The sequence below is a fragment of the Macaca thibetana genome, chromosome 18, assembly GCF_024542745.1.
Source record: "Macaca thibetana thibetana isolate TM-01 chromosome 18, ASM2454274v1, whole genome shotgun sequence".
NCBI classification, from domain to species: domain Eukaryota; kingdom Metazoa; phylum Chordata; class Mammalia; order Primates; family Cercopithecidae; genus Macaca; species Macaca thibetana.
In genome coordinates, this window is record NC_065595.1 from 62,441,434 (window position 1) to 62,466,670 (window position 25,237).

Genomic DNA, 25,237 nt, shown 5'->3' on the forward strand with positions numbered 1-25,237 from the left:
GTAAATACTATTCTTCAATGAAAGGAACTGAGCTAAAATAACTAATGCCAGAGCTGAGGCAGGGAAAGTAGCTTCTTCTGGAACATCTTCAGGTACCGGGAAGTAAGGGTTCAAAAACTGATGGGAGCATTTCAAAGGCACTCAACTTGAAGGACCTATACTAACAGTCAAATTGGGACAATTTGAGCAACTAATTTCATTTTTGGAGGCTATCCATTTATCCAGGGTAGCCGGGAAAATAGAAGAATGCTTCTGTAACATGCAAATTCAGACTCTTATTCATCTACCACCTCAGAAAAATTAACACTTCACAGCCCTGACTTTTAGATATCAAGTATGACATTCCTCAATATGACTACTTACTTTATTATCTTTGTCTGACTTTAAATGGAGTTTAGTCTTTCCAAAAATTAAACCTAACATCAAATTATGCCAATATTGGCAATACTTAAAAGAATATGCTGTGAACTCTTTAGGCAACAACAACACAAAAATTTTAAAAATATTTTGAGAGAGCACCAAGTTGGAACAAATTCTTCCCACCAAGGTGATTATTTTAAAAAGGATACTAATTTGATATATTAAATGCTAGTAAAACGGTTTTTTAAAAACCCCTCATTTCCATATAGTCTTACTTCTTACACTGTGGCTTAATTGTGCTGAACATAATATAGGACTAAGATGCTGAAATGAAACTGGTATCTCTGAGAAACAGTCAATGTAGCAGACTTTCGAACTGGCTTACCACTCTTTGGGTAAGAATATCTCAAATGTCTTTTGGGAGTCTATTCATCCTGTTTCAAATCATATACAAGTTGGGTCTCAAATCTAAAAATCTGAAATCCAAAAATGCTCAAAAATCTGAAACTTCTTGAGCACTAGCATGACACTCAAAGGTAATGCTCAGTGGAGCACTTCAGATGTCAGATGTCGGATTTTCAGATTTGGGATGCTCAACCAGTAAGTATGACGTAAATATTCCAAAAAATGAAAAAAACTGAAATCCAAAATGCTCTGGTCCCAAGCATTTCAGATAAGGGATATTCAACCTGTATTTCTGGTGTGGCTTTAGCGAGTAGAGGTGGACTGTTGTCCAAGCCAATAAATATACCCCTTTTCCAGCTACAGAAACTGGTCCCAGAGATACGTCTGTTCTTTTGACAGGGAGGCTAAATACTGATACTTCTGTAGGAAGCTCTCTCTCCACTGGGGTTGAAGTGTGAACAGATTGTGAGCCTGAGGTATTGGTGGCCATCTTACATTAGAGAGAAAACACAAGTGGAAGCAGAGCTGAGAGGTGGGGAAAGAAAAAGGGAATTCTGACAGCAAGTTTTTTTGCCTAAGCTAGTAGAGGATAAATTTCTGTCATTAGCAATGAAAATAGTTTTAATACACTGGGTTATTTAACTTTGATAAATAATCTGGCCAGATATGGTGGCTCACATCTATAATCCCAGCACTTTGGGAGGCCAAGGCGGGTGGATTACCTGAGATCAGGAGTTCAAGACCATCCTAGCCAACATGGTGAAACTCCGTCTCTACTAAAAATACAAAAATCAGCCAGGTGTGGTGGTGTGCACCTGTAATCCCAGCTACTCGGGAGGCTGAGGCAGGAGAATCGCTTGAATCAGGGAGGCGGAGGTTGCAGTGAGCAGAGATTGCCCCACTGCACTCCAGTTTGGGTGACAAAGCGAGACTCCATCTCAAAAAAAAAAAGAAACTTTTATAAATAATCATCAGTTTTCTGATATCAATAAAAATAAATTTTAAAATATCAAGTAAAGGTTTACTTTATAAAATTAAACTCCTAAGTTATTAAATTTACTGGGAGTACTGCTGTTCTATCAAACAATTACAAATCCATGGCAGTGGGAAAATTATTATACTAAATCACTCTAAACAGTGGTTTCAAGCTGGTCATGATTTCAAGTTCACTTCACAGGTACACCCATATTTGAAAAACTGGGGTCTTACTTTCAAATCAATGGCCAGCTTTCCCTAACCCAAACTGACTTAAAATAAGGCAAACAGTTAATGCAAATTGCCAGCATATCTCGAAGTAGGCATGATTTCAGGTTTACTCTCACAGTTTTTCAGTTTTCTCACAGGAAAGCTGTTTTGGTAAATCAAATGGCCACATTTCCTCCCAAACATATTTTTTTGGTTTCTGAGATACTAAGGGAGTAGGGGGAAAAAAATTATCTTTTCCTGTGTCTCACGGGTACATTCCTATTAAAAATGCAACGTTTTGACAAGAGAGTAACACGATTGTGTAGCTTTTGCACAGGAATTGTACTATTTCCTAATTAGTGGCACACAGCATGCAGGAAAAGGTGATTTATCTATTTGGTCACCATTTACAGATGTATAAGTGCTTATATACATATCTGCCTGCAGGTTCCATTTTGAAAGGCTTGACACTGATCCAATGTGATAAAAAACAATCCCAGCAAAAAAAGTAATGATGATTGATACCTTAACAGCAGTTTTACAATAGATCCATACAGAACTAATGGGAAACTTTGGTTTGTTGCCAATCCCCCCAGAACAGGTCCAGACTGAAAGTAGTATTGGTATTACCACAAAGAAAGAAAAAATCCCAGAGAAGCTCAACTATGGCTAAATAACACTGTTGTGCAATGGAAAGTTTCTAAGTCCCCAAGTAACCCGCAACTGCTTTTGCTTTCTAAAGCGTGACCCTGAACAGAGGCCAGACCACACAAGCCCTATTACCCTGAAATGTCGTTCTCCTGTAGAAACTGATTTTGTAATACCTAGAAATGAGACGTTATTCCTGGAGGAAAAAATAAAAAGAATATCTAGTTTTGTGAAATCCATTTTCTTTCACTCTCAAAATAACATTTAATTTAATTAAATAGAGGGAAATTTCTATTTAAAGATCAGCTATATAAAATAGCAGAAAGCTGAAAATAAATGTTTTCGACTTACACCGGTGGTCCTCTGCCACATACTTTTAGGTCTGTGCCAGAAAACGGTGAGGATCTTTTGTTGTGTTTTAAAATGCTGACAAAGCCTTTCTATGTTGTTTAAGTAGACACTGTGGGGCAAGTGTAGAAAGAGAAATCTTACTATGTACCTGCAAAGTGTTACTACTAGCTCTGTTTTCTCATTTGATTGACACCAGATACGCTAGCAAAACTTCTAGCTGCTCCATAACCTGAAGAGGATATACAAAAAAGAAAAACCTGGCCGGGCGTGGTGGCTCACACCTGTAATCCCAGCACTTTGGGAGGCTGAGACAGGCAGATCATGAGATCAGGAGATTGAGACCATCCTGGCTAACACGGTGAAACCCCGTCTCTACTAAAAATACAAAAAAATTAGCCGGGCGTGGTGGCAGGCACCTGTAGTCCCAGCTACTCGGGAGGCTGATGCAGGAGAATGGCGTGAACCCAGCAGAGCTTGCAGTGAGCTGAGATCACGACACTGCACTCCAGCCTGGGCGACAGAGCGAGACTTCGTCTAAAAAAAAAAAAGAGAGAGAGAGAGAAAAAAGAAAAACCTACACAAATATCTTCCTCCTGAAAGAATCTTCCCTAAAACAAAATGAAAGTCAACCAGCCTATGGTCTGTTGGTTAGTATCTCAGTCAAATGTGGGGACAAGTCCTGGTATCAACACCATAATTTAGATTACAAAAGTTTTTACAGCTTTGTCAAAACAAAATGTGGTATTAATTTCCTTTAAAAAAAAAAAAAAAAAAAAAAAAAAAAAAAAAAAAAACAACAACAGCCAGATGCGGTGGCTCTATACCTGTAATCCCAGAACTCTGGGAGACCAAAGTGGGTGGATCACTTGAGGTCAGGAGTTTGAGACCAGCCTAGCCAACATGGTGAAACCCCTTCTCTACTAAAAATTCAAAAATTAGGGGGGCGTGGTGGTGTGTACCTGTAATCCCAGGCACTTGGAAGGCTGAGGTTGCAGTGAGCTGAGATCACACTGCTATACTCCAGCCTAGACAACAGAGCAAGACTCCAACTCAAAAAAATGTGTGTGTGTGTGTTTTCTTGACTATACCAACCTATTCCACTTACAATTAGTATGAAGTAACCTAAGTATTTAAAAATACTATATAAGGTAAAGGAAATTTTTATTTTTCTGAATATGCCTAAGTTGTCCCATCTAGTTTCTGTTTTGCTTTTCTGAGTTGCGACATGTAAGATTATTATAATAATTGTCAGTTTCCCTTTTTTTGAAGAGACTTCCTGCAGTCAAGCTTTCTGGTTTTAAAAGCAACTTCAAAAGCAATACATAAAGGTTGACTTCTCATAACATTGTCTCAACATCATTCAGGTTTAAAAAAAAAAAAAAAAAAAGCCCAGAAAGCTCACAATAGCGATTTATTCATAGAGGATGACTTTTCCACTCCTTGAGGACACTCACTCACTTTCTCTTTGAATCTCAGGATGACTTTTCCTCTCCTTGAGGACACTCACCACTTTCTCTTTGGATCTCAGGACTCCCAGCTTCCCAAACCGAACGTGAAAAGGTGAACACTGGTAGCTGCCATCCTGCTGCTGTACCACGATGACATCGATGCACCCAGAGAGGGTGGCCTGGTTAATGCCCTTGTAGAGCTCCTTCACAGTGACAATCACCTGCCCAGCCAGCTGTCCCACATAATTCATGGTTTGAGACTACGAGAAACAAAAATTAGATGAGATGTTAACACTAAATTTGTGATCTATTGACAATGACAAAGAACAGTCGTAACAAAAACGACACCACTCACTCGTACGCCACATTTGGTATCATTAGCCTTGTTAATTTTGAACCCAACAGTCTCATGCTACCACTGTTTTTACACATTTCCACACATGGGCCACCCCAGACTATTCTCCCTTGCATCTGAGAGGCTGCTCCAGCCAGGGCCTGAGGCATTCCCTTTTCTTTCCCAGCAACCTGGATAGTACTGACTCTGCCATTAGGGACTTTTTCCTCAAAGTTAGGACCAGCACAGAGTCACCAAAGAACCCTGACCTCCTGCCCAAGACTCTTTGGAATCTGGGGCTACTGCATCCACTTTGGCCAGAGCAGCCTAACAGAAAAAACAAACATCATCCCCAGGAGAAACCAGAGATTCATCTCCCAACAGAACCAATGTAATAAATTACTGAGAGCTATGTTTTGTAAGGAACTATTAACAGAATAGTATGGTTCAGACACATGCTAGATTAAATAAATTCTGGCAAGTTTGCCTGAGCTTAGCCTATTTATAACATTACCTCTAGGGACAAATCCCTTCAATGCCTCAATATAACTAACTGGAACATGCATTCAAGTTCTACAAAGTTCAAAGCACAGAAAAGGGTTTTACTCTTGTTCCTCAACCTCAGTTCACTATTCAAATCAGAATCAAAAGGTCTGCAAGGAGTTCTCCAGAAAGGCTCAAAGGAGAGGAAGTACAGCTGAAGCCAGGGGTGGCTTTATTGCCTTGGCCCCAACCCCAACTTTTCCGCTAATAAAAAAACAAATCCCACCTTCAGTCCTAATGTCAGATTTCACTTCCAACTATTGAACACACTCGCACATTTTATTCATTAGATACTGACACCCCTACATTATGTCAAAGTACAATTCAGTGAAAGCCATTCTGGAGACTGGAATGACAGAGAGCAACCAAGAGACCCTGCACTGCTCCAGCCAATTCAGAGGCCAACGTTCAGCCAATCACAGGGCGGACTGACTGCTCTCCAGGCTGTCTGCCACAAGCAGCTCGTGGTTTCCCTACGTCCAGCTTGGAGGCTGCCTTGAGCTTAAAGTTCCATGCTCCATGTTCTGCGTTGCCCGCTGAGTTCAAAACTGAACTGGGAGAAAGAATGCTGTCTTCTTGGGAAAACTCAGGGGCTTCCAGGATATCTGCCTGCACAGAAATTCACTCTGCTCTTCACAGATGAGTGGCCACAGCAGAACCCTGATTCTCAATTGTTTCCCGTTCCTACACACGGATGAATGTGTAATCAAGGCCATTCGGTTCTATACCATGAAGCATCGCCATAATTTTACCCTAGAAGAAATTTTTTAAATATTTTAAAGTTAATGTTACCAAGGCCCTAAAATGCAACCACAGAAGAGCTGGAAAACGCTTGTTCTGCAAAACTTACTCCTAAATAACAAAATAAGGTGACATCCTTTATGTGGTATCAAACAATTACAATCTGGTGATGGTTTTGGTTTTGGAATAATTGATTTGCCCTCAATAGCTAAACCAAATTAAGCACGTTATCAAACGCTCAATAATCATTTCTTGAATGAACAAATGAACTAGCACTAAATAAGAATAAAAAAATAAGAAACCTAAAAAAAAACAAACAAAAAAAGTGTAGAGAGGAAAGAGTGTTTCATCAAAATATTCATATAACATCCCATTATGTTTTTAATAATTAAATTTCTATTTTGAGGTCACTGTAGATTCACATGTGGTTCTAAAATACAACACAGCTAGATCTCATGCATCTTCCTTTTCATATTCTGTAAGTAATGCATAGTCACAACATGCTTTTTACCTATACAGCACACACATGAATTAAACAGCATCCAAGCAGTCAATCTTTGTATTACTGCTTGAATGGTGGGTGGCAATGTTAAAATGAATTTTATTACAAGAAACAAACAAACAAAAATCATAATTATTAGGCCTTTTCTTAAAAGAAACTAAAAAATGCTAACTTTTAAGCATTGACATTCAGCCACAAACAAGTCTTATAAACATAAATATGTAACAAGCTTCCATCAACTACAGCATAAAATTCATAATTAAGTGTAACTGTATCTATTCAAGATTATTTTAATTATCACGGTTAAGGGATGTGCTGTTATATGGGAAAATCTAATGTGTAAATGCCAGTTGCTAAATGTAGAAAAATACAGGTTGTCCAATAACTGGTTTTCTCTTGACAGATAATGAAACAATTACATTTATATCATGAAGGCTGGTAAAACAAAAGTAAAGGAAGGCCTGTAGCTCAAAGTGCTACACCCTGGGAACGCTGAGCAGCTGCTTGCTAGAAGGGTCACCGCAGCAGAGCTGGGGAAAGAGGCTTCCTCACAGTCATGTCCAGAGGAAACGCGGTTGTTCATCACAGGCACGAGGGATATGTTAAACAGTCTTCTCTTGAAGCAGAATCTAGCGCCATATACCTTATTCCTACATGCCAGCCCAGCACAGCCACACAATAAGAACCAAGTCAGACCCGTCCTGGTCAACACCTGGGAAAGCCACACTCTGAACCAGCAGCAGAAAAGATACACAATGAGGTAACCCAAATGTTTAAAAAATACAGCAAACCAACACATTATAAACTATTCCTCATATTTTATCATGAATGATGAGGGAAAATGTGGGAGGAGAAAATAAATAACGGAGAGTGACAGAGACCAAGGGAGAGCCATGCAGAAAGCAACAAACAAGAAGTCATAGAGAAAAAAGAACAAGAGCAAAGACAGAATATATAACCAGAAAGGCAGGCTGGTTTGGAGATGCCCACACAGAGAGCAAAACGTGGAAATGAAGAACAGTCACAGAAGCAGCATCCCTACCCTCGAGGCTTGCAGGCATAAATAAAAATATTAAAGTGCACTTGTTGATTCTTGGAACAAGAATACACCCAGCCCATTCTTTTAACAAATACCAAAAATGCTTCTAACACATCTCTGAAATACTCTAACATTAACAATAATCACACCAGAAGCAACTTTTTTTTGAAAGCTTATAACATCCCAAATTCTTCAACTTATACATTATCATCTCAGAATTACTTTAGAGGTGGTATTATTTCTATTTTTAAAGATAATGAAGGCTGGGTGTGGTGGCTCACATCTGTAATCCCAGCACTTTGGAAGGCCGAGGCAGGCAGATCATTTGAGGTCAGGAGTTCGAGACCAGCCTGGCCAATATGGTGAAACCCCATCTCTACTAAAAAAAAAAAAAAAATTGGCCTGCATCATGACGCATGCCTGTAGCCCCAGCTAGTCGGGAGGCTGAGGCAGGAGAATCACTTGAACCCAGGAGGCAGAGATTGCAGTGAGCTGAGATCGTGCCATTGCACCCCAGCCTGGCCAATCGAGCGAAGACTCCATCTCAAAAAAAAAAAAAAAAGTATCAGTAAATAGGTTCAAATACCAGTCCCCTTCCTACAAAAACTGCTTAAAATTATTTCAATTATTTGATGTGTTCAATCAAAAATAACTTTTGTTGAGGAAAAGAGCTATCAGAGACACAAGGTAGTTAAAAAACAATAAGAAAAATTTATAAATTATCAGCACAAAATGGACACATTCTATTTTTATTTTCATTCTGAGACAGGGTTTCACTGTGTTGCCCAAGCTGGAGGATAATGGTGCGATCTCTGCTCACTGTAACCTCCGCCTCCTGGGCTCAAGCAATGCTCCCACCTCAGCCTCCAGAGTAGCTGGGACCACAGGAATGTGCCACCATGCCCAGCTAATTTTTGTATTTTTTTGTAGAGACGGGGTTTTGCCATGTTGCCCAGGCTGGTCTTGAACTCCTGGGTTCAAGCAATCCACCTGCCTTGGCTTCCCAAAATGCTGAGATTACAGGTTTGAGTCACCACGACTGGCCTCAAAATGGATACATTCTATACCACTCTTTTAAGTGTTTCAAAATCTGTTTCTTAACTTTATCTCCAAATATTTAATCAGTGCTAGTATAGTTAGTACTACCAACAAACACACAACTACAGTTGTTACATGTCTCTCTTGTCAATGCTATGTCAACCTGTATGTTATCTCATACAGTCTTCACACACACTCATGGATTTGGTATTCCCATTTATATGTGGAAACTCGGGTTCAGAAACATCCAAGGTCAGCACACTATTAAATGGCAGAGCTAATATTCAAACTCAAGCATGAGTCTAGAACCTATGCCCTTAATTGCATCTCTAAGTGATAGAAATGCTCTAAGTAAACATGACAAAAGCCTTCATGAAGCCTCCAGATTGCTTACTGCAAGTGGGCCACTTTCAGCAATCTGAGTATCATTTTTACTTAATGCAACTTGGCTACATAATGATGAAATGATTACAGGGAGTCCAAAGAAGCCATACTCACCCTCCAAGTCTCCTCACACCACTACTATTAACCCTCCCACTGGACCACAGGCCAGTGTTACAAAGCAGACTCCTGGGAGCGCCACACGTCGTGAGGCTTGTGGACAGAGATTACAACAGTTTTTACCAAAGAACATGCCATTGCAGCTAACTTTCTGCTCACGAACATGACGAGCACGCTAGCAGGGAACAGGGACAACAGAGGCTTCAGGAAGTAGACCACAGGACACCGTTACCTAGGACGTGGGTCAACGTTCCAGCTTGCTCCTGTGCTCCTGGACCGAACTCCTTCAGGACACCCATGATTATGGTTTGCATTTGATTAGCATGTAACATTTTTCAAGAACTTCCTCAAATATACCTCATTTGATTTTCAAAAAGAGAATGTAGGTTATGATAGCAGGCATTATTAATTTCATTTTACATTTGAGATTGAGAGAAGAGGTGTGTACCATTCACTAGAACACAGTTCTACCTATACTCAGGGTCCCAACTTTCTCTACTGCCTCTGACCCCTGGCTTAAATCATTGGGTCTCAAGGTCATGTGGTGTCCCTGAGGGCAAAAAAATCTGAGGGCTGAACTCAAGTTATACTAAATCCCTATGGTTTTCTCCAAGAATCCCAGAGTAACCTAGAGGTGGCCAGGTGTCTTATATAATATAATCCCTTATGATAACGCTATTTGGGAGACTATTAGGAAGACTAGAGAAAAAAAAGAGAAAAAATCTGCTTGGGAGAGTTAGGTAAGGCTTCATGGAGCAGAAAATATTTGTTCGAGTGGAAGTATGTATAAAGGGCTGAACAGACGAAGGAGGGGAGGTTCCCAGCGGGCAGTGCCAAGCAGACAGAACAGCTTATGGGAAAATGTGCTAAGTTTGAGAGACAAAAGTGAGATGATGCAAGGCCTTGGACTCTGGGCAAGTTTACCATGTGGGCAATGGGTGCAATCAGCGCTTCTGTTCAGGGAAGTGACAGGATTAGGTCACAGGAGGAGGATGAACTGGAGAAGAGGTAGCTAAACGCAGAGAGACTACTCCAGAAGTCACCACAACAAATTCAGGCAAGAGATTGCACAGCTCTAAGGCAGAAGAGACACACAGGGAGCTGAAAATCAGTTAGTCTTGACGACTAAGGGTAGATGCTAAGGGCAAGGAAACTGGTGAGGACCATGCCCCAATTTCTAGACAGCTAGAAATACCTCTGGCACATAGGTGGCATTCAGTGAATTCTGTTGTATGAACCAACTTAGAGATATGGAAATAAAAAGAGTAGACCTGGTAGGGAATTTCCTATTAAGGTTGAACTTAAAGAACATTACTTACTACTACACTGCTTCAAAAGTTTTTGTACATGAAAATCATTTGGGGTGGTTTTAAAAAACGGAAATTTCTCTTTGTTTTAAAGCTTAAAAACTAATTATGAAGATGAGCCAGGTTAGGGAAGCATAGTTCCATGTAAAAGTAAGAGCCCTCACTACTTTGTGCTACTTCCAAAATCAGTTCAACAGAAAACTGACTACACAAAGGATCCGAGCCTTGGGAATTGTCCTGTCCTTTGTCTTTTACAGAGAAAAAATACAGGGGAGTTTTTGAATCTTTCTGAGCTGGTGCTGGGCCTCAGAGGACTCCCTCCTGAGAGAATGAGATTTAGCCAGGATGAGGTGTGCTTTGGAGGATCTGAGGTTCCAGTCAACTCCCTGTAGATCACGAACTCTGTCTTTCTAAATTAGAGCAACCCCATCACCTCCACTGTTCGAAGGCGCAGTCAGGGAGGTTTTTATATCTAACTTTTTTCCCCACTAAATGAGGAAAACTGGCAAGGAGCACACTCTGGGTCAGTATTTCTCAGAGTGGTCCTTGGACTGTCTGCAACAGAATCAAGCTTTGGTGCTTAAGAATGTAGCTTCATTCATGAAAAATATGGGAAAGGGGGATAAAAACAAATACACGTTCCTGGACCCCAACCCAGACCTACTACCTAAAAAGCTGGAAATGAGGTCTTTAAAAATCTGTTACCCAAGATTCTGACAGACACCCAAGTTTGGGAACTAACTCTGGGCTCTGTTGGCAAGAACTTTCTCCTCTTAACCCTGATTAAGTTTGTTACAAAGACTAAGTTGTTATGGGCTCAAGTTCAGATCCTGTCGTATAAAGATGTCAAGATCTGTTAAGTGTGGATCAGAAGTGGAAGCAATAGATAGTAATAGAATTTCAGACATTTTAATGACAGCTGACCTGATTATTTTATGATACTTAAATTCCAGAACTGGCAGTGCTTCTGTCAAAAAACTCAGAAATTCTGGCCTGGGAAGACTGCTTTCCTAAGGACCCCTTCCACAATTACAACCAAATATTATTTCATATCAACCTTTGGGATACGTAAGAAGAGGGGATTTTCTGATTCAATATTTCTGTTTGGGAATTTAAACAGATACATAAGGCAATGGCCAGATCTGAAAAAACAGGGCTTCCTGGATTTCAATGATTTCAGTGCTCAGAGAGGCCCCGAAACACAAGGGTGAGCCCCCGTAGCCATGTCTATAATATGGGATCCAGGCCTTGGTATCTGCTGGCTGACCGGGGTGGGAGACATCTGGCCCAAACAGATATTCATGAAAAGTGTATGGAGAGCCAAGGCCACCCAAGACTGGGAGGGCTGGGCCACCTGAGATGGGACGCAGAAGGCCCACCAGCTCGGAACACCAACACCACAGGTAGCCTCTTGCCCTCTTGGCGTCTCTCTGAATGATGAACCAGTCATAAGTTTCTTTGTGGGGTTGTTCAGAGTCCATTTCTAATGTTGCCAACAAAGGATTTAAATCAAACAGGCTAGATCCTGACTGGATAAAGCAACCTGGAGCCCTATACCACCCTCCTGCAGATATCGGCCTGGCAAGACTAGCAAGAACATGCTGCAGATGTAACCCAGATAACACTTTATTCTACTTAACAATTTAATCTGTTAAGAAAAAAAATTTTTTTTAATTTTTAAAAAATGAGAAAATATGAAGCTGGCCTTAAGCTTAGTTCTCAGGGCTGTTAAGTTATAAATTAGGATTTTTGGATCTGTCACAACGTTATTTCCTTTGAGGGAATCTGAAAGCTCCGACTTCTGCTCACTGAGTTCACTTCTCTATGACGGTTTCAACACACTCACTTTCTATAAACAGATAAACTGCTTTGTTGGACCGAGTAGGGCTTAGAAAAGGGAAGACGCTTTCCCACTATAGCAATGCACCTTCTCTCCAAGTGGTGGCCCAGACCTTTACTCAATGACAGTGTCTGCTTTCGCTTTTCAGCACGTATAACTTAAGGAAGGACCATAAACATCACCTATTTCATCTCCAAAAATTACCAGCCCCCATCTTCTACCCACTCCAGTCATCGGCCCAATAATTTTCTGGACAATCCTTCAAAAGCCAACACCAGTTTTCATCTTAATCTAATATTTTGTAAGAGAAGCAAGGACGTTTCAGGTTTCCTCGGTAAGAAGGAAGTGGGATCAAAAAGGAACGTACATCCACAACAGACTGTGAATCCCCAGAGCACAATGGCAAAGATCAGAAAGATGATGGGGGGAGGATGTGTGGGCTTGGTGGCTGAGAAGAAAGCAGAGGTGACAAGATGGGATCCACTGCTGTGGGTGCCCAAGGCCCCCGCCCTCTCCCCACCACAGCACTCACCATGCAGCATGAACATTAGGCCACCTCCAAACTGAGTCCAGTAAAGAAGGGGATGTCCCGCAAGCTTCACTGTCTCCCGGAAGCCTAGCACAGTGCCTAGCAACAGCAGGTTCTTAATAAGTGGTTTAGGATCAATGAATGGACCAATGAATAAACGAATGAATGAATGCAAGGCCTAGTGAACAGAATCAGCACGGAGAGGGAGGAATATACACACTGTTGTGTTTTGTTTTATCTCACCGACTTAGAGTAAAATTCAAGAGGTAAGTGAAGATACATATAACCGTGCACTAAAAAATATAAAAAATAAAAAATAATTTTAAAAACCCAGGCCAGGCACAGTAGCTCATGCCTGTAATCCCAGCACTTTGGGAGGTTGAGGTGGGTGGATCACCTGAGGTCAGGAGTTTGAGACTAGGCTGGCCAACATGGTGAAACTCCCTACTAAAAATAAAAAAATTAGCCAGGCATGGTGGAGGGCACCTGTAATCCCAGCTACTCAGGAGGCCGAGGCATGAGAATCACCTGAATCTAGGAGGCAGAGGTTGTAATGAGCCAAGATCACACCACTACATTACAGCCTGGGTGACAGAGTGAAACTCTGTATCAAAAACAAAACAAAACAAAGAAAAGAAATCCATGGTGGAAGTTAACCCAAAGTCCCCAAAGCAATGCTCATGTGTTCAGAAACCAGTACTTTCCTCCAGAGGCTGCTGAAGACCTCATAGAGAAAAACTTGCTTAAATCTAGTTTATGTCAGGGACAAAAATGACACCGCTTCAGGATGGGCAAATCTAAAAATATCCCTGTGAGAACAAATGACAGCCATGTAGATCATTCTGGAGAATACTGAGCAGCCCAGCAGCAACTTGCAGCAGAGACTGCTGGTCATCAGAGGAAGTCAGTGTGAAGTCAGCTGAGACAGAAGCAAGGGTGCCGTAACTGGAGATTATTACAGAAAACAAAGTGAAACACAACCACCAAGTTACCCATTTTCTACTAGTCAGCTGACTTTTATGAAAATGCCCAGTATAATTATGCTACAGAGCACAGCCTTTAAGAAAAACGGCTGGAAACAATAGTTTAATTTTCCTGTGCTCAACAATGTACCAGAACATTCATTTTCTTCAGCAACAGAACCTGGAACGGAGCAAGAAAAACTAGTGTTCAATTTCATCGTTAGATTTCAAAATAACATGTGTGGCTTAAGGAGATCCCAAAACGCCAAGCAGCATGCTCAAAAGGGGGCCCCAACTCCCTTACTCAGCCCCAACAACACTCACATGGCCCAACTTGTTTCCAACTATCACAGCTCTGTAAAACTAAACGGTTCCTGTTCCCACATTTCTCTTTAATGCTTCTCCCTTCATTTCCCAAAATGCAGACTAAGACCTTGTCATGAAGCTTTCTGATAATTTATTTCTTGTCTGTTCCCATCAAGGCTAAAATATGCCCTGTTTTGACCTCTGTACATGAGGTGACAGATGCTGTTTAACCTGATTGGCATTTAACCTGACTGGCAACTAGAGAGAAATGCAAGAAGTAAAATCATTAAGAACTGTAATCAGTTCAACATTCTGTTTATAATTAATAATGAAAGATATTAAACTATTACTTAAGTTAACCTTTGTGTAATGGTTATACCTACCAGCACAGAAAGAATTCCAGCTAAATGTTCATGCCAATTTAGCTATGAAATGAAGTTTTAAGATTACAAATAGCTGTACCTTGAACGATTCAAAATAGATTTTTCTTTAAAAAAAAAAAAAAAAAAAGCACACACTTTACAGATAGTAAAACTAACCCTTTCGTAGTGTACAGTCATTAGCTGTGACCACACATTCCTGTAGCCACCACTATAGTCAAGTCAAGACACAGATCAGATTGTTCTCCAAAACGCCCAAACCCATTTGGAGTCAATCCCTCTTCCCTGCCCATGCCAATCACTGATCTGCTTTCTGTCTCTAGTCTTGCCGTCTCTGGAATATCATATAAATGGAACCATACAGTATGTACCTTTGGATTCTGGCTTCTTTAGCTTAGCACAGTCCACATGACATTAATCAATATTCCTGCATGTATCAGTAGTCTGTTCCCTGTTAAGTAGCACCCCACTGTATGGATGTATCAAATGTTTATCCATTCACCAGCTAGAAGACATCTGGGTTGTTTCCAGGTTTTGGCAATTACAAATAAAACTACAGGTTGAGGAGTTTTATTTGTAATTGAGACCTTTTCCAAAATGCTCAGGACCAGAAATGTTTTGAATTTTGGATATTTTCAGATTTTGGAATATTTGCATATACATAGTGATCCAAGTCCAAACATAAAATTCATTTATGTTTCATATACACCTTAAACACATAGGCTGAAGGTAATTACAGAAAATATTTTCAATTAATTTTGCACATAAAACAAAGCTTTAACTGCACCTTGACTGGGATCTATCACCAGGGCAAGTGTGGAATTTTCCACATGTGGCATCAAAGCATTTTGGATTTTAGAGCATTTTGGATTTCAGATTTTTGGATTAGGGATACTCATTCTGTACTATAAACATTTGTGTACAGGCATTTGTGTGAACGTAATTTCATTTTATTTGAATATTTTAAAATGGGATTGCTAAGGTCTATTTCTACAAAGTTGATTTTACTGGTATTGTTTTTAAGGTATCTTCAGTGTCCTTGGGGGAGCCTATTATTAGAGAAATCCTTCCTTACATTATTTTACAAACTGATAATAATTTAACTGTTTTTTAAGTTTGGATTTTCACATGTGGGATTTGCTTAAAATGTAAATTCACCTCTATACTGGTGAAAATTCAAATTCATTTTCTCACGGTCTTAACTTTTTAAACATTGTATATCCTCGACAAATTACATAAGCTCCCACTCAGATGTTTTCTTCATTATTCTTCCTAATGTTAGTTACAGGGAGGTGATGAGGGAAAAAGAGGAGAGGGCGCTAACTCACCCCTTCCAACTGCCGTTTTAGGCTGGGTGCGGTGGCTCACACTTGTAATCCCAGCACTTTGAGAGGCCAAGGCAGAAGAATCACTTGAGCCCAGGAGTTTGAGAGCAGCCTGGGCAATGGAAGGAGACTCCATCTCTACAAAGAATTTTTAAAGAAATTAGTTGGGTGTGGTGGTGCATGCCTGTAATCCCAGCTACTCCGGAGGCTGAGGTGGGAGGGAACGCCCGAGCCAGGGTGGTGAAGGCTGTAGTGTGAGCCGTGTTTGTGCCACTGCACTCCAGCCTAAGCAACAGAGCAAGATCCTGACTCAAACAAACAAAAAAAAATTGTTCAAACCCCAAATGCCATTGTACATACCTCATCTGATTTAATCCTCACAACTAGGTGAGGTAAATGTTATATTCATTGTACTAATAAGAAAACTGATGTCCAAAGAAGCAACTTATCTATAGTCAAGCAGTTACCCAGAGACATGACCAAACAAAAACCCTGGTATGTCCACCTTAAATACCCATGTTAATTTCACTGAAACCTAAAACAGCTCCTAAAAATTCATGGAATTTTCAGGCTATGTGCGGTTAAGAATTTCATAAAGGCTTTTAAAAGGCTATGATGATTCTTCTATATGCTACCACACACGAAAAATCTTAAGCCTTTTTTTTTTTGGAGATGGGAGTTTTACTCTTGCTGCCCAGGCTGGAGTACAATGGTGCAATCTTGGCTTACTGCAACCTCTGCCTCCCGGGTTCAAGTGATTCTCCTGCCTCAGCCTCTCGAGTAGCTGGGATTACAGGTGCGCGCCACCACGCCCAGCTAATTTTGTATTTTTAACAGAGACGGGGTTTCTCCATGTTGGTCAGGCTGGTCTCGAACTCCTGACCTCAGGTGATCCTCCCACCTCTGCCTCCCAAAAATGCTGGGATTCCACACCTAGCCAAGCCTTTTATTATGAGTAGTCTTACAGATATGATTACGTTATGATCATAAAAGTGTGTTTTAAGGGGTATGTCCTTACCCTAAACCTTCTAAAAGAACTGTGTAATTAACCTATTTTAGTGGCGACTATTGATAACCATAGCAACTCTAAAATAAGCCAAGAAATCTGATTATTCAGCTTAATTCCACATACAAAAGGCACACAATTTTAGCAGGTTGCTATAGAAACCATGTGTAGTACTTTCAGGGTTTACTATCACTGACATTGGTGGGATACAATTTCCTTTGAAACACTCCAACTCTATCGGAAGTTCTTTCTATTTACACACCGACCTAGAAGTCAGGAAAGCGTACGATTCTTCCACCATCAAAATTACAGCCCCAGACTGGAAACAAATTAATATATTACTATAGGTTCTATGTCTAGGGAAGGACAGGTTAAACTTTGCTCATCCCCCCTTACTTCCCATCTCGTCCTCTCTCACCCATCAAAGAACTTTAGTTAATATCACAGTTAACATTAACACAATTAGGACAAGTTTAAAATGTCAAGTAATTACTTGTCCTAACTGTGTTAATGCCCTGGGTTGAAGGTCCCTCAACCTGTATCATATGGTACACCCTAGTAATGAGGGTAAGAACAAGCCAGATGGACTACCATTGCAAGTCCTGTAGCTAAGGTGGCAGCTACCAAATTAACAAGCACATGCAAAACCAAAGTTCACAGTCAGTACTCTCAACAACTGGGGTTGAAGGGCTTCTTATCAAGAAGTTTGACAGAGCACCTGCTTTAGAAAGCAAACAACACTTGGAAAAAAGAATGTAGACTGCCTGATCAAAAAGAAGATAACTCCAAGATTAAAATTAATTTGGTTTTAGTGGAATCCTGAGCCTGTCATTTGTATGCGTGGATTGTTTATATATTTTTTGAAATGTTTAACAGCTTCCCTGCGCATTCAACCCACTAAACATTTCCTGAGGTGTGCTCAATTTCTCTGACAAATTTTTATAAGCATACTAGCCATGGAACTATACCACTTCCCACACAAAACAGGGGACTGGCTTTACTAATGAGGGCTAGCTAGGAGTGACATACAAATTCTTTTTAGTATAAGAAGAAATGATATTAACCCAGTTATGGAAAACGATACTTCACCATGGAACAGAGTGTTCATTAACAAAGAGCACTGAACTAAGTCATAATAGCCTTTGGATCCACAGATATACATCCAGAAGTCATCGTTCCAAGTCTAATTAATCATAAACACCTGGGGCTGGGTGTGGTAGCTCACGTCTGTATTCCCAGCACTTTGGGAGGCCAAGGCGGGCAGATCACCTGAGCCCAGGAGTTCAAGACCAGTCTGGGCAACATGGCAAAATACAGTCTCCACAGAAAAATACAAAAATTAGCCAGGTGTGGTGGCACATGCCTGAGGTCCCAGCTCCTTAGGAGGGCTGAGGTGATGGACTGCTTGAGCCTGGGAGGCAGAGGCTGCCTCCTACACTGCACTCCAGACTGGGTGGCAGTGAGACTTTGTCTCAAAACAAACAAACAAACAAACAAACAAAAAACACCATAAACACCTGGGAAAGCTTCTAAAAATAAAACTTTCCAGAGAGGAAGGCTAAAATGAACCCTGTGGTGTTGGACTGGAATTGGAGGTCTCAGTATGAACTCATGGTTTTAAAGTATATACACAGGTAACTAGATGCAAAAGCACTGATGTGTTTATACCTAGAAAACACACTCAAATATCCTAACTCTATTAACAGGACCTAGAATCAAGGATACTCTCAAAACAATGTGCGTATCTATGGCCCAGATCTTGCTTTCTAAATATCATTCTTCAATAAAAGGAACCAGGGCTCTTTGGAGAAGTGGTTGATTCATTCCATGGCTATGGGCAGGAAAATACAAGATAATGCTGGAGCATCTTGTGGAGCCAGAGACTGGGAAATGCTCAAAATCAAAAGAGCGAGTGTATGTCAGAGAAAAAACCAGAAGTACACTTCCAAGAGCTAAACACAGAACAATTTGAGCAACAAAATAGGATTACTAGATTATAATCAGTTGAATAAAATATTCTTGAGTCCTCACTGATACAATAAATTAATATATAAGTGAGAAATGACAGCTCTTACAGATGAATTCTAATTAATGAAGAAAAAATGAAACCAGAAACTCACTATTGGAATATATCACAGTATTATTTATGGAAGGCAAGATCCATCAATGGATGTTAAAAATAGGAGGCAAAAGTTTGAGGAGAGGCCGGGCTTGGTGGCTTACGCCTGTAATCCCAGCACTTTGGGAGGCCAAGGTGGGTGGATCACCTGAGGTCAAGAGTTCAAGACCAGCCTGACCAACATGATGAAACCCCATCTCTACTAAAAATACAAAAAGAAGCTGGAAGTGGTGGCACCTGTAGTCCCAGCTACTCAGGAGGCTGAGGCAGGTGAACTGCTTGAAGTCGGGAGGCGGAGGCTGCAGTGAGCCAAGACAGCGCCACTGCACTCTAGCCTAGGCGACAGAGAAAGACTCTGCGTCTTTAAAAAAAAAAAAAAAAAAGGTTGAAGGAGAAACAAGATGTCTGGATATTCGTAAAGTATTTTCCCCAAGATACACATTCATTACAAAAGAAAAAAACTTTTAACTCTACAGTAGAGAAACCCGGAAGACACAACCATAACCAAGTGATCGGGAAAACTTAGGACACATTCACCTCAGGGACTCCTGGTATGACTCACTGAAAAGGACTTCGGAGGTATTCTGACCAAAAACACACAACCTCAATCTAATTATGAGACAACATCAGACAAACCGAAGTAGAGACAAATTCAACAAAATATCTGACCGGTGCTCATCAAAACATCAAGGTCATGAAAAGCAAAGACTAAAGAACTGTCACAATTGGAAGAGACTAAGGAGACAGGACAATTCAAGGTAAGGTGGGGTTCTGGAACAGAAAAAGGACATTAGTAAGAAGAATCTGAATAAAGGCTGTAGTTTCATTTTCAAAACAAAACAGTTATTCTTGGCCTCCATTACTGCCTTCAGTTCTGCTTCAGTCTGTCTGGGAAATCTGTATTTTCTTTTGAAAGCTCCACAGGGATTCACTCAGCGATGAGTCAGATGTGGGCATCACCGTCCTTGCGACTTGTTTCTCACCCCCGGCTGCACGCTGGGAGTCACTGAGGTGCCTGGGGAATCCTCATGACCAGGCCACCCCCTCTGCAGATTCCAGTGCAAGTACTTTTGAAAGCCTCCAAATGATCCCAGAATGTAGCACATCTCAAGCGGTGTCTCAGGACCACAGGTGCATGGAATGAGTTCCAAACCCTCCTGTTTTCTTGACAGTGAACAGAGCTGAAGGAGGGTGTAGTTCCTGTTCCTTTCCTGCCTCACTTCCTGGCCTCAAGTGATCCGCCTGCCTGGGCCTCCCAAAGTGCTGGGATTACAGCTGCAAGCCACCATGCCCAACCGGGATTTTTATTTAGATCCTTGCAGAGTTGTGTCCATCTCCTCTAGGCCAGGCCAGCAGTCTGACCTTTTGGGACATCTAAACGCACAGTGATGGAACTAAGGTGTGTTTTCCCAGCACACAAAGACTACACCTGGATCACATCTACAATACAGGGCTCACCAGGCACTCTAAGGAACTGAGTATGTGGAGTATGTAATCAGGACCAAGTATCCAGGCAAACTCAACATGGCAGCATTCATACAGCCATTTGCTGGATATCTGCCCAGCTGTGTTATTCATAAACCCAGAGCAGCAAAAAATTCAGACATATTAGTGAAGGTAAACAAAAATATATATATATTTACATGCATCTATGGGGACTCAGTTGTAGCACAATAAATATTTGCTAAATGAAGACAATTTTGTTTCCTCTACATTAATAGGCTTAGCTATGCAATATACAGTCTGTGTGGAGGCAGTTTATGTGCATGTATTTCTTAATCGTAAACTATTTCTAAGTCCTTCCTTACTGAAAACAGATGGGGGCATAAATATAAAAATGAAAACAATGAAAAAAACATAAAAATGAATAATAAATAATTTTCAAACAGCCGAAACATATTCATGTCCGTAATCCCAAAACTACTCTCCCCTAAACTCCTGAGCTCATCTGTGGCAAGCATGCTTTGAAAACAAAGACTTTCAGAGAATTTACTCCCCCAAACTGCCTGACCAGTAATCTTGTATGGTCCCCCAATATATCCTCTTAGCAGGCCTCTGTTTTCATTTCAGTGCACACTGTCACTTGGCTAGTGAGCCTACCAAAGCACACCTGTAGGTTTACTAGAATCTTCTCCCTCGAATGCAGCTACTTCTGCAGGGCTTAAGGAACCATCACCCATTCATAGCTCAGTGGCAAGAGCACAAACACTCCTGAAACGCAGGGGAGTTAGGAGGGAGGAAAGGTATCATTTTCAAGCCCAAAGTTATTAGCTGTGGAGAGTGGGAGCTAAAACATGGCTTTGAAAATGGAGCTCAGAAAATGTTTATCTCAAAAATTTTGGTGAAACCTGGCCCTTATCCAGAAAGAAAGAGGAAATTCTTGCATTAGCCCTTCCTTGTTCTAGAACTCAGAACTCTGGTTGAGTTCTCTGGCTAATTATGAGACAGTTAGGTATAGTAACATTATTTCTACAAGGAAACAAAATTCCACTCAATTAAATACTTTTTTGAACACTGGCCACGCTAGACTGAGGAACTAATTAGTTTTAGACTTGTTCACCTAGAGTTGTTCTATGAATCTGGGCAGCAATCAGTAATGACAATGTGTCATGGGTAGGGTTCCCCACCACTAACCTCAGCCCCACCCCAAATTCCAGGTGGATTCAGGGTTTCCTAACTTAGCACGAAGCACTCTGCCTCATATCATGTGCCCCACCCGCAGGGTGACTTGCCACCTCCGACCACTGTTTGTGTTATTAAATCTGGTTGAGCTTTTTGGCATCAACCAGAGGTGTCCAGGTCCTTTGATAAACAGCTCACAGAGCTGAGGATTGAGGGGCACTGCCCTCAGGGCTTCCTGGAGTCCCCTGCAGCTGGTGAGGATGTGAAGACCCAGGATCAAGCCTCACTTCTGCTGGAGAAGAGGTCTGGGCTCTGTGCCAGGGGTTCTCTCTAATAAGAATGCTCAGGTGACCTCTAGAGTCCCTCCCAGCTCTAAACTGTAGACAGGCTCCAATTCTATAAGCATTTCTGAGGATTACAAGTTTGGCTAAGAACTCCTGTAGTATATTCTTCCCAAACTTAAAACAAAAAAATGCAATCAAAGTGATTTTTTAAAATGGGGTGAAGATATGGCCAGTAGATTATTCTGGGACTTCAGGGTATTTTAATACAAAATAATTTAGCTTTTTCCTTAGCAAATAAAGGTATTGTCAATTCTTGTTTCAAAAATATGAAAACATGGTCTTTGAAATTTCCACGTTTCTAACAAAGCACAGAAATCTTCTCATGGTTTTCTAAATCATGAGATGATGCCTTTATATTCCCAAATCACAAAACCATGAGGAAAGACTCTTTCAAAACTTAAACTGTCACCTTACAAGAGGGGTGCTCAGAAAGGATGTGACTTGTAAGGAGTGTTCAGGTCACAGAAGGCCTGGACCCTGAAAAACAGGGTTCTCCCTCTCACCACACACACCCAGGTTCTAAAGTCAAACTCCTACGTAATCATTACAGGCTACTAAGCAGATATCAGATCCTTATCCCAAACGTTAGCATTAAGAAAACTCATGTTTCTCATGGGACAGGGAGGTGACTCACTAGACTTCAGTGTTCTAATGGCAACATAAAACCGAACCGTTAATAGAATGCAGTCTAAGCAAACACCCCTTGACCTCTTTCTGGAAAACACCAGCAGACACAAGTCCTAAGAACTTCCTGTGACGGACAGTTTGTGTGTGTTAGTGCTACTTAATCAATGAATAATTTTTAAAGTATTTCGTAAAAAGTCAGCAAGGTTCTCTATTCTCCCTTCTGACCTTAACAAATGTGAGTCAGCCTGTATGTGTATACACTCTATAATATTAAAATGTTGATTTCAAAAGCAAACTGCCTCCCTTGGTAGCACCTGACTCTTCCATTCATATTCAAACCACATCTTCCCATTAGTCCCTGAGAACTCTGAACAAGCACACTTTTACTAACAGATCCAAAAGCAAAAAGCAGAGTGTGATAACATTTTTAAAGATAATAAACATTTGTATAACCTTAAAACTAAAATCAGATTATGAGCCACAGATTTTAGAAACTAATTTTTGTCTCACTGATTTTACGCTTGTTTTCATAAAAATATCCATCCTTAATTTAAAAAAAATAATCTTGAAAATACGTGTTTACTTCTTACTATTTTTAAAGGAAAGCTTCCACAGGTAGAGTTACACTGTCCTCAAGTCAATTGATTTTGTTTCCTTAATGCAGATTTCTGGGACTTACATTAAGCTTATACAACTTGTTCTAAGTTATATCTTGTAACAAGAGAGAAAACTCTGGATTAAAAAAGTTCAGGCAATTTATATTTTCCCCATGTATTTCAAGCTTACAAAAATGTCTTGTTTATGATCACAGAAGAAAGCACCTGCAACCACCCTCTATAATATATCCAAATACAACGTCAGCTTCAAGACATTAGTTTACCATTCCAATAATTATGGCTAGGCCAACAAAAATTGTAACACTTTTATACGATTTTTACTACTACACTTAAATGCAAATACTATTTTTGAAACGTAATTTTTAAAAATTCTCAGTTTAAAACAGCAACTTCATTTTTTCCCTAGGAAAAAAAGTATTTTGTTAAATAACAACAAATAGAGACAGTAGAAAGACGGTACAGTGAATGAAGCAGGGTAGGTAGCCAAAGACTTCTGTTCAACATAGCACTTAGAAGTTAATAAAATTCACCACAACATTTTCCTAAGAAAGGACATTAATTAGCTTTTTTGTTTTGTGGGTGCCGTCCCCTCTTCTCTCAGTAGTGTCCAGATTGAGCAAGCAGGGAAGGGAAGAGGCACATTGGGAGATGTAACTCACCAGGATACCAGGAGGGGACTTGTCATGGTAAACATCTTGAGTTTTACTTAATGAGCCTTCACAAACCTCCTCATCTTCCTTATCATCTTCTAAGTAAAACATCTTGAAAATCAACTAGCATGTCTTTTTTCAGAGATGAAGGTGTATAACCAAAACAGAAAGCTGCTCTCTTGATAAACTGAGTACAAACCACTTGCAGACACAGTTATATGGCTAAAACAGAAAGGAAATGGTTCTAACAAAAAAAAAAAGCAATGCATACACAAGTTTACCAATGAGATTTGCTCAAAATGCCTCAACCCCTTCTCCCCGAAGGAGATAAGCAGGGGCATGGGACAGGTTGTGCCATGTGTTTACACTGATAGGCACCAAGACCTGCCCAATCACATGATGGCCACTGCAGCTTCCATCACACAGGACAGGGATTGAGTTAATGATTCTCTAAACCAATCACATCCTCATTTTTTAGAAATTAAAACAGCTACTATACATATGGAGACTGATCTTATGTAAGCTAATCATGTAAGGGAAGTCATTTACATACATTTTCCCAGCAGCAGGGAGCTTCCCAAAGTCAGCCAGATGACATGCTTCAAAGAGCCCAACTAAGGAACACTTTGACTTTGTCAGACTGGCATGACCCAAGACATTCTCACAATTCTGGGAGGCATTCTGCTCAGCACTGGATATAACAAGCAGAATTTACTTCATTTCAAGAATATGATAATGCAACATTGTAAAATTCAAACATTCCCGGTATTTCTTTGGCAGCTCTCAATAAGTCAACACATAGTAATTTCAACTGAATTTTTCTAAAAACCGAAAGCACACTTAACTCACATGGACAAACATACTAGATTTCTGAATTAAGATATACTATTTTTTTCATACCATTGTCTAGGATTGTGCTGTTCATCACAAACAGCCGTTAGCCACATGTGGCTACTGAGCACTGGCAATCAGGCCAGCACCAACTGCAGTGTGCTCCAAGTGTAATGTACACACTGGATTTCCAAGACTAAGAATGAAAAGAGAATAAAATAATCTCATAATTTCTAATATATACTACATATTTAAAGGATATTTTGGATATATTGAGTTAAATAAGGTATTACATTTACTTTTACCTAGTTTTTTCTTTTTCCACTTTTTAAAATGTGATTACTAGAAAATTTGAAATTACACATGTGGCTCACATTATATTTCTATTGGACAATGCTGCTCTAAAACCCTGAGAAAATCTTGAGAACAAGGTGGGGAAAAGGACATTCAGGCAAGTTACAGGTAAGGAAGAACTGAGGACAACTGGACTGTTCATCATTCCTTTAAAGTATTTAATTCATCAACAATACACTAGCTGATCCACATCCATTTAATGATCTTCACATTAAACCTTTTTCTCTGCATCTCAACTTCACAAAAGACAAAATTTTCAAATATTTGACCAAGCAATAGGTGTTTGGTGATGTTTAATACAGTAACACACCACAAAGGTTCAT

At 40.3% G+C, this 25,237-nt stretch overlaps 2 protein-coding genes across 9 annotated transcripts in view; one reads left to right on the plus strand and one right to left on the minus strand.

Moving 5' to 3' along the window:
- The window catches only part of LOC126941171 (myosin regulatory light chain 12B), a 392,918-nt gene that overhangs the window by 74,392 nt on the left and 293,289 nt on the right, over positions 1-25,237 (plus strand). The gene's annotated exons all lie outside the window — the stretch shown is intronic.
- The window catches only part of LPIN2 (lipin 2), a 105,520-nt gene that overhangs the window by 36,591 nt on the left and 43,692 nt on the right, over positions 1-25,237 (minus strand). For 4 of the 7 annotated variants that reach the window (XM_050767458.1, XM_050767455.1, XM_050767459.1 and 1 more), the window contains exon 2: positions 4,457-4,657. In XM_050767458.1, coding sequence (XP_050623415.1) covers positions 4,457-4,648 — 192 coding nt within the window. In that variant the 5' untranslated portion in view covers positions 4,649-4,657. Of the gene's footprint in view, positions 1-4,456; positions 4,658-15,747; positions 15,883-23,738; positions 24,765-25,237 lie in introns of those variants that run through there. The other 3 variants (XM_050767456.1, XR_007721114.1, XM_050767454.1) reach the window with 3 other exon arrangements.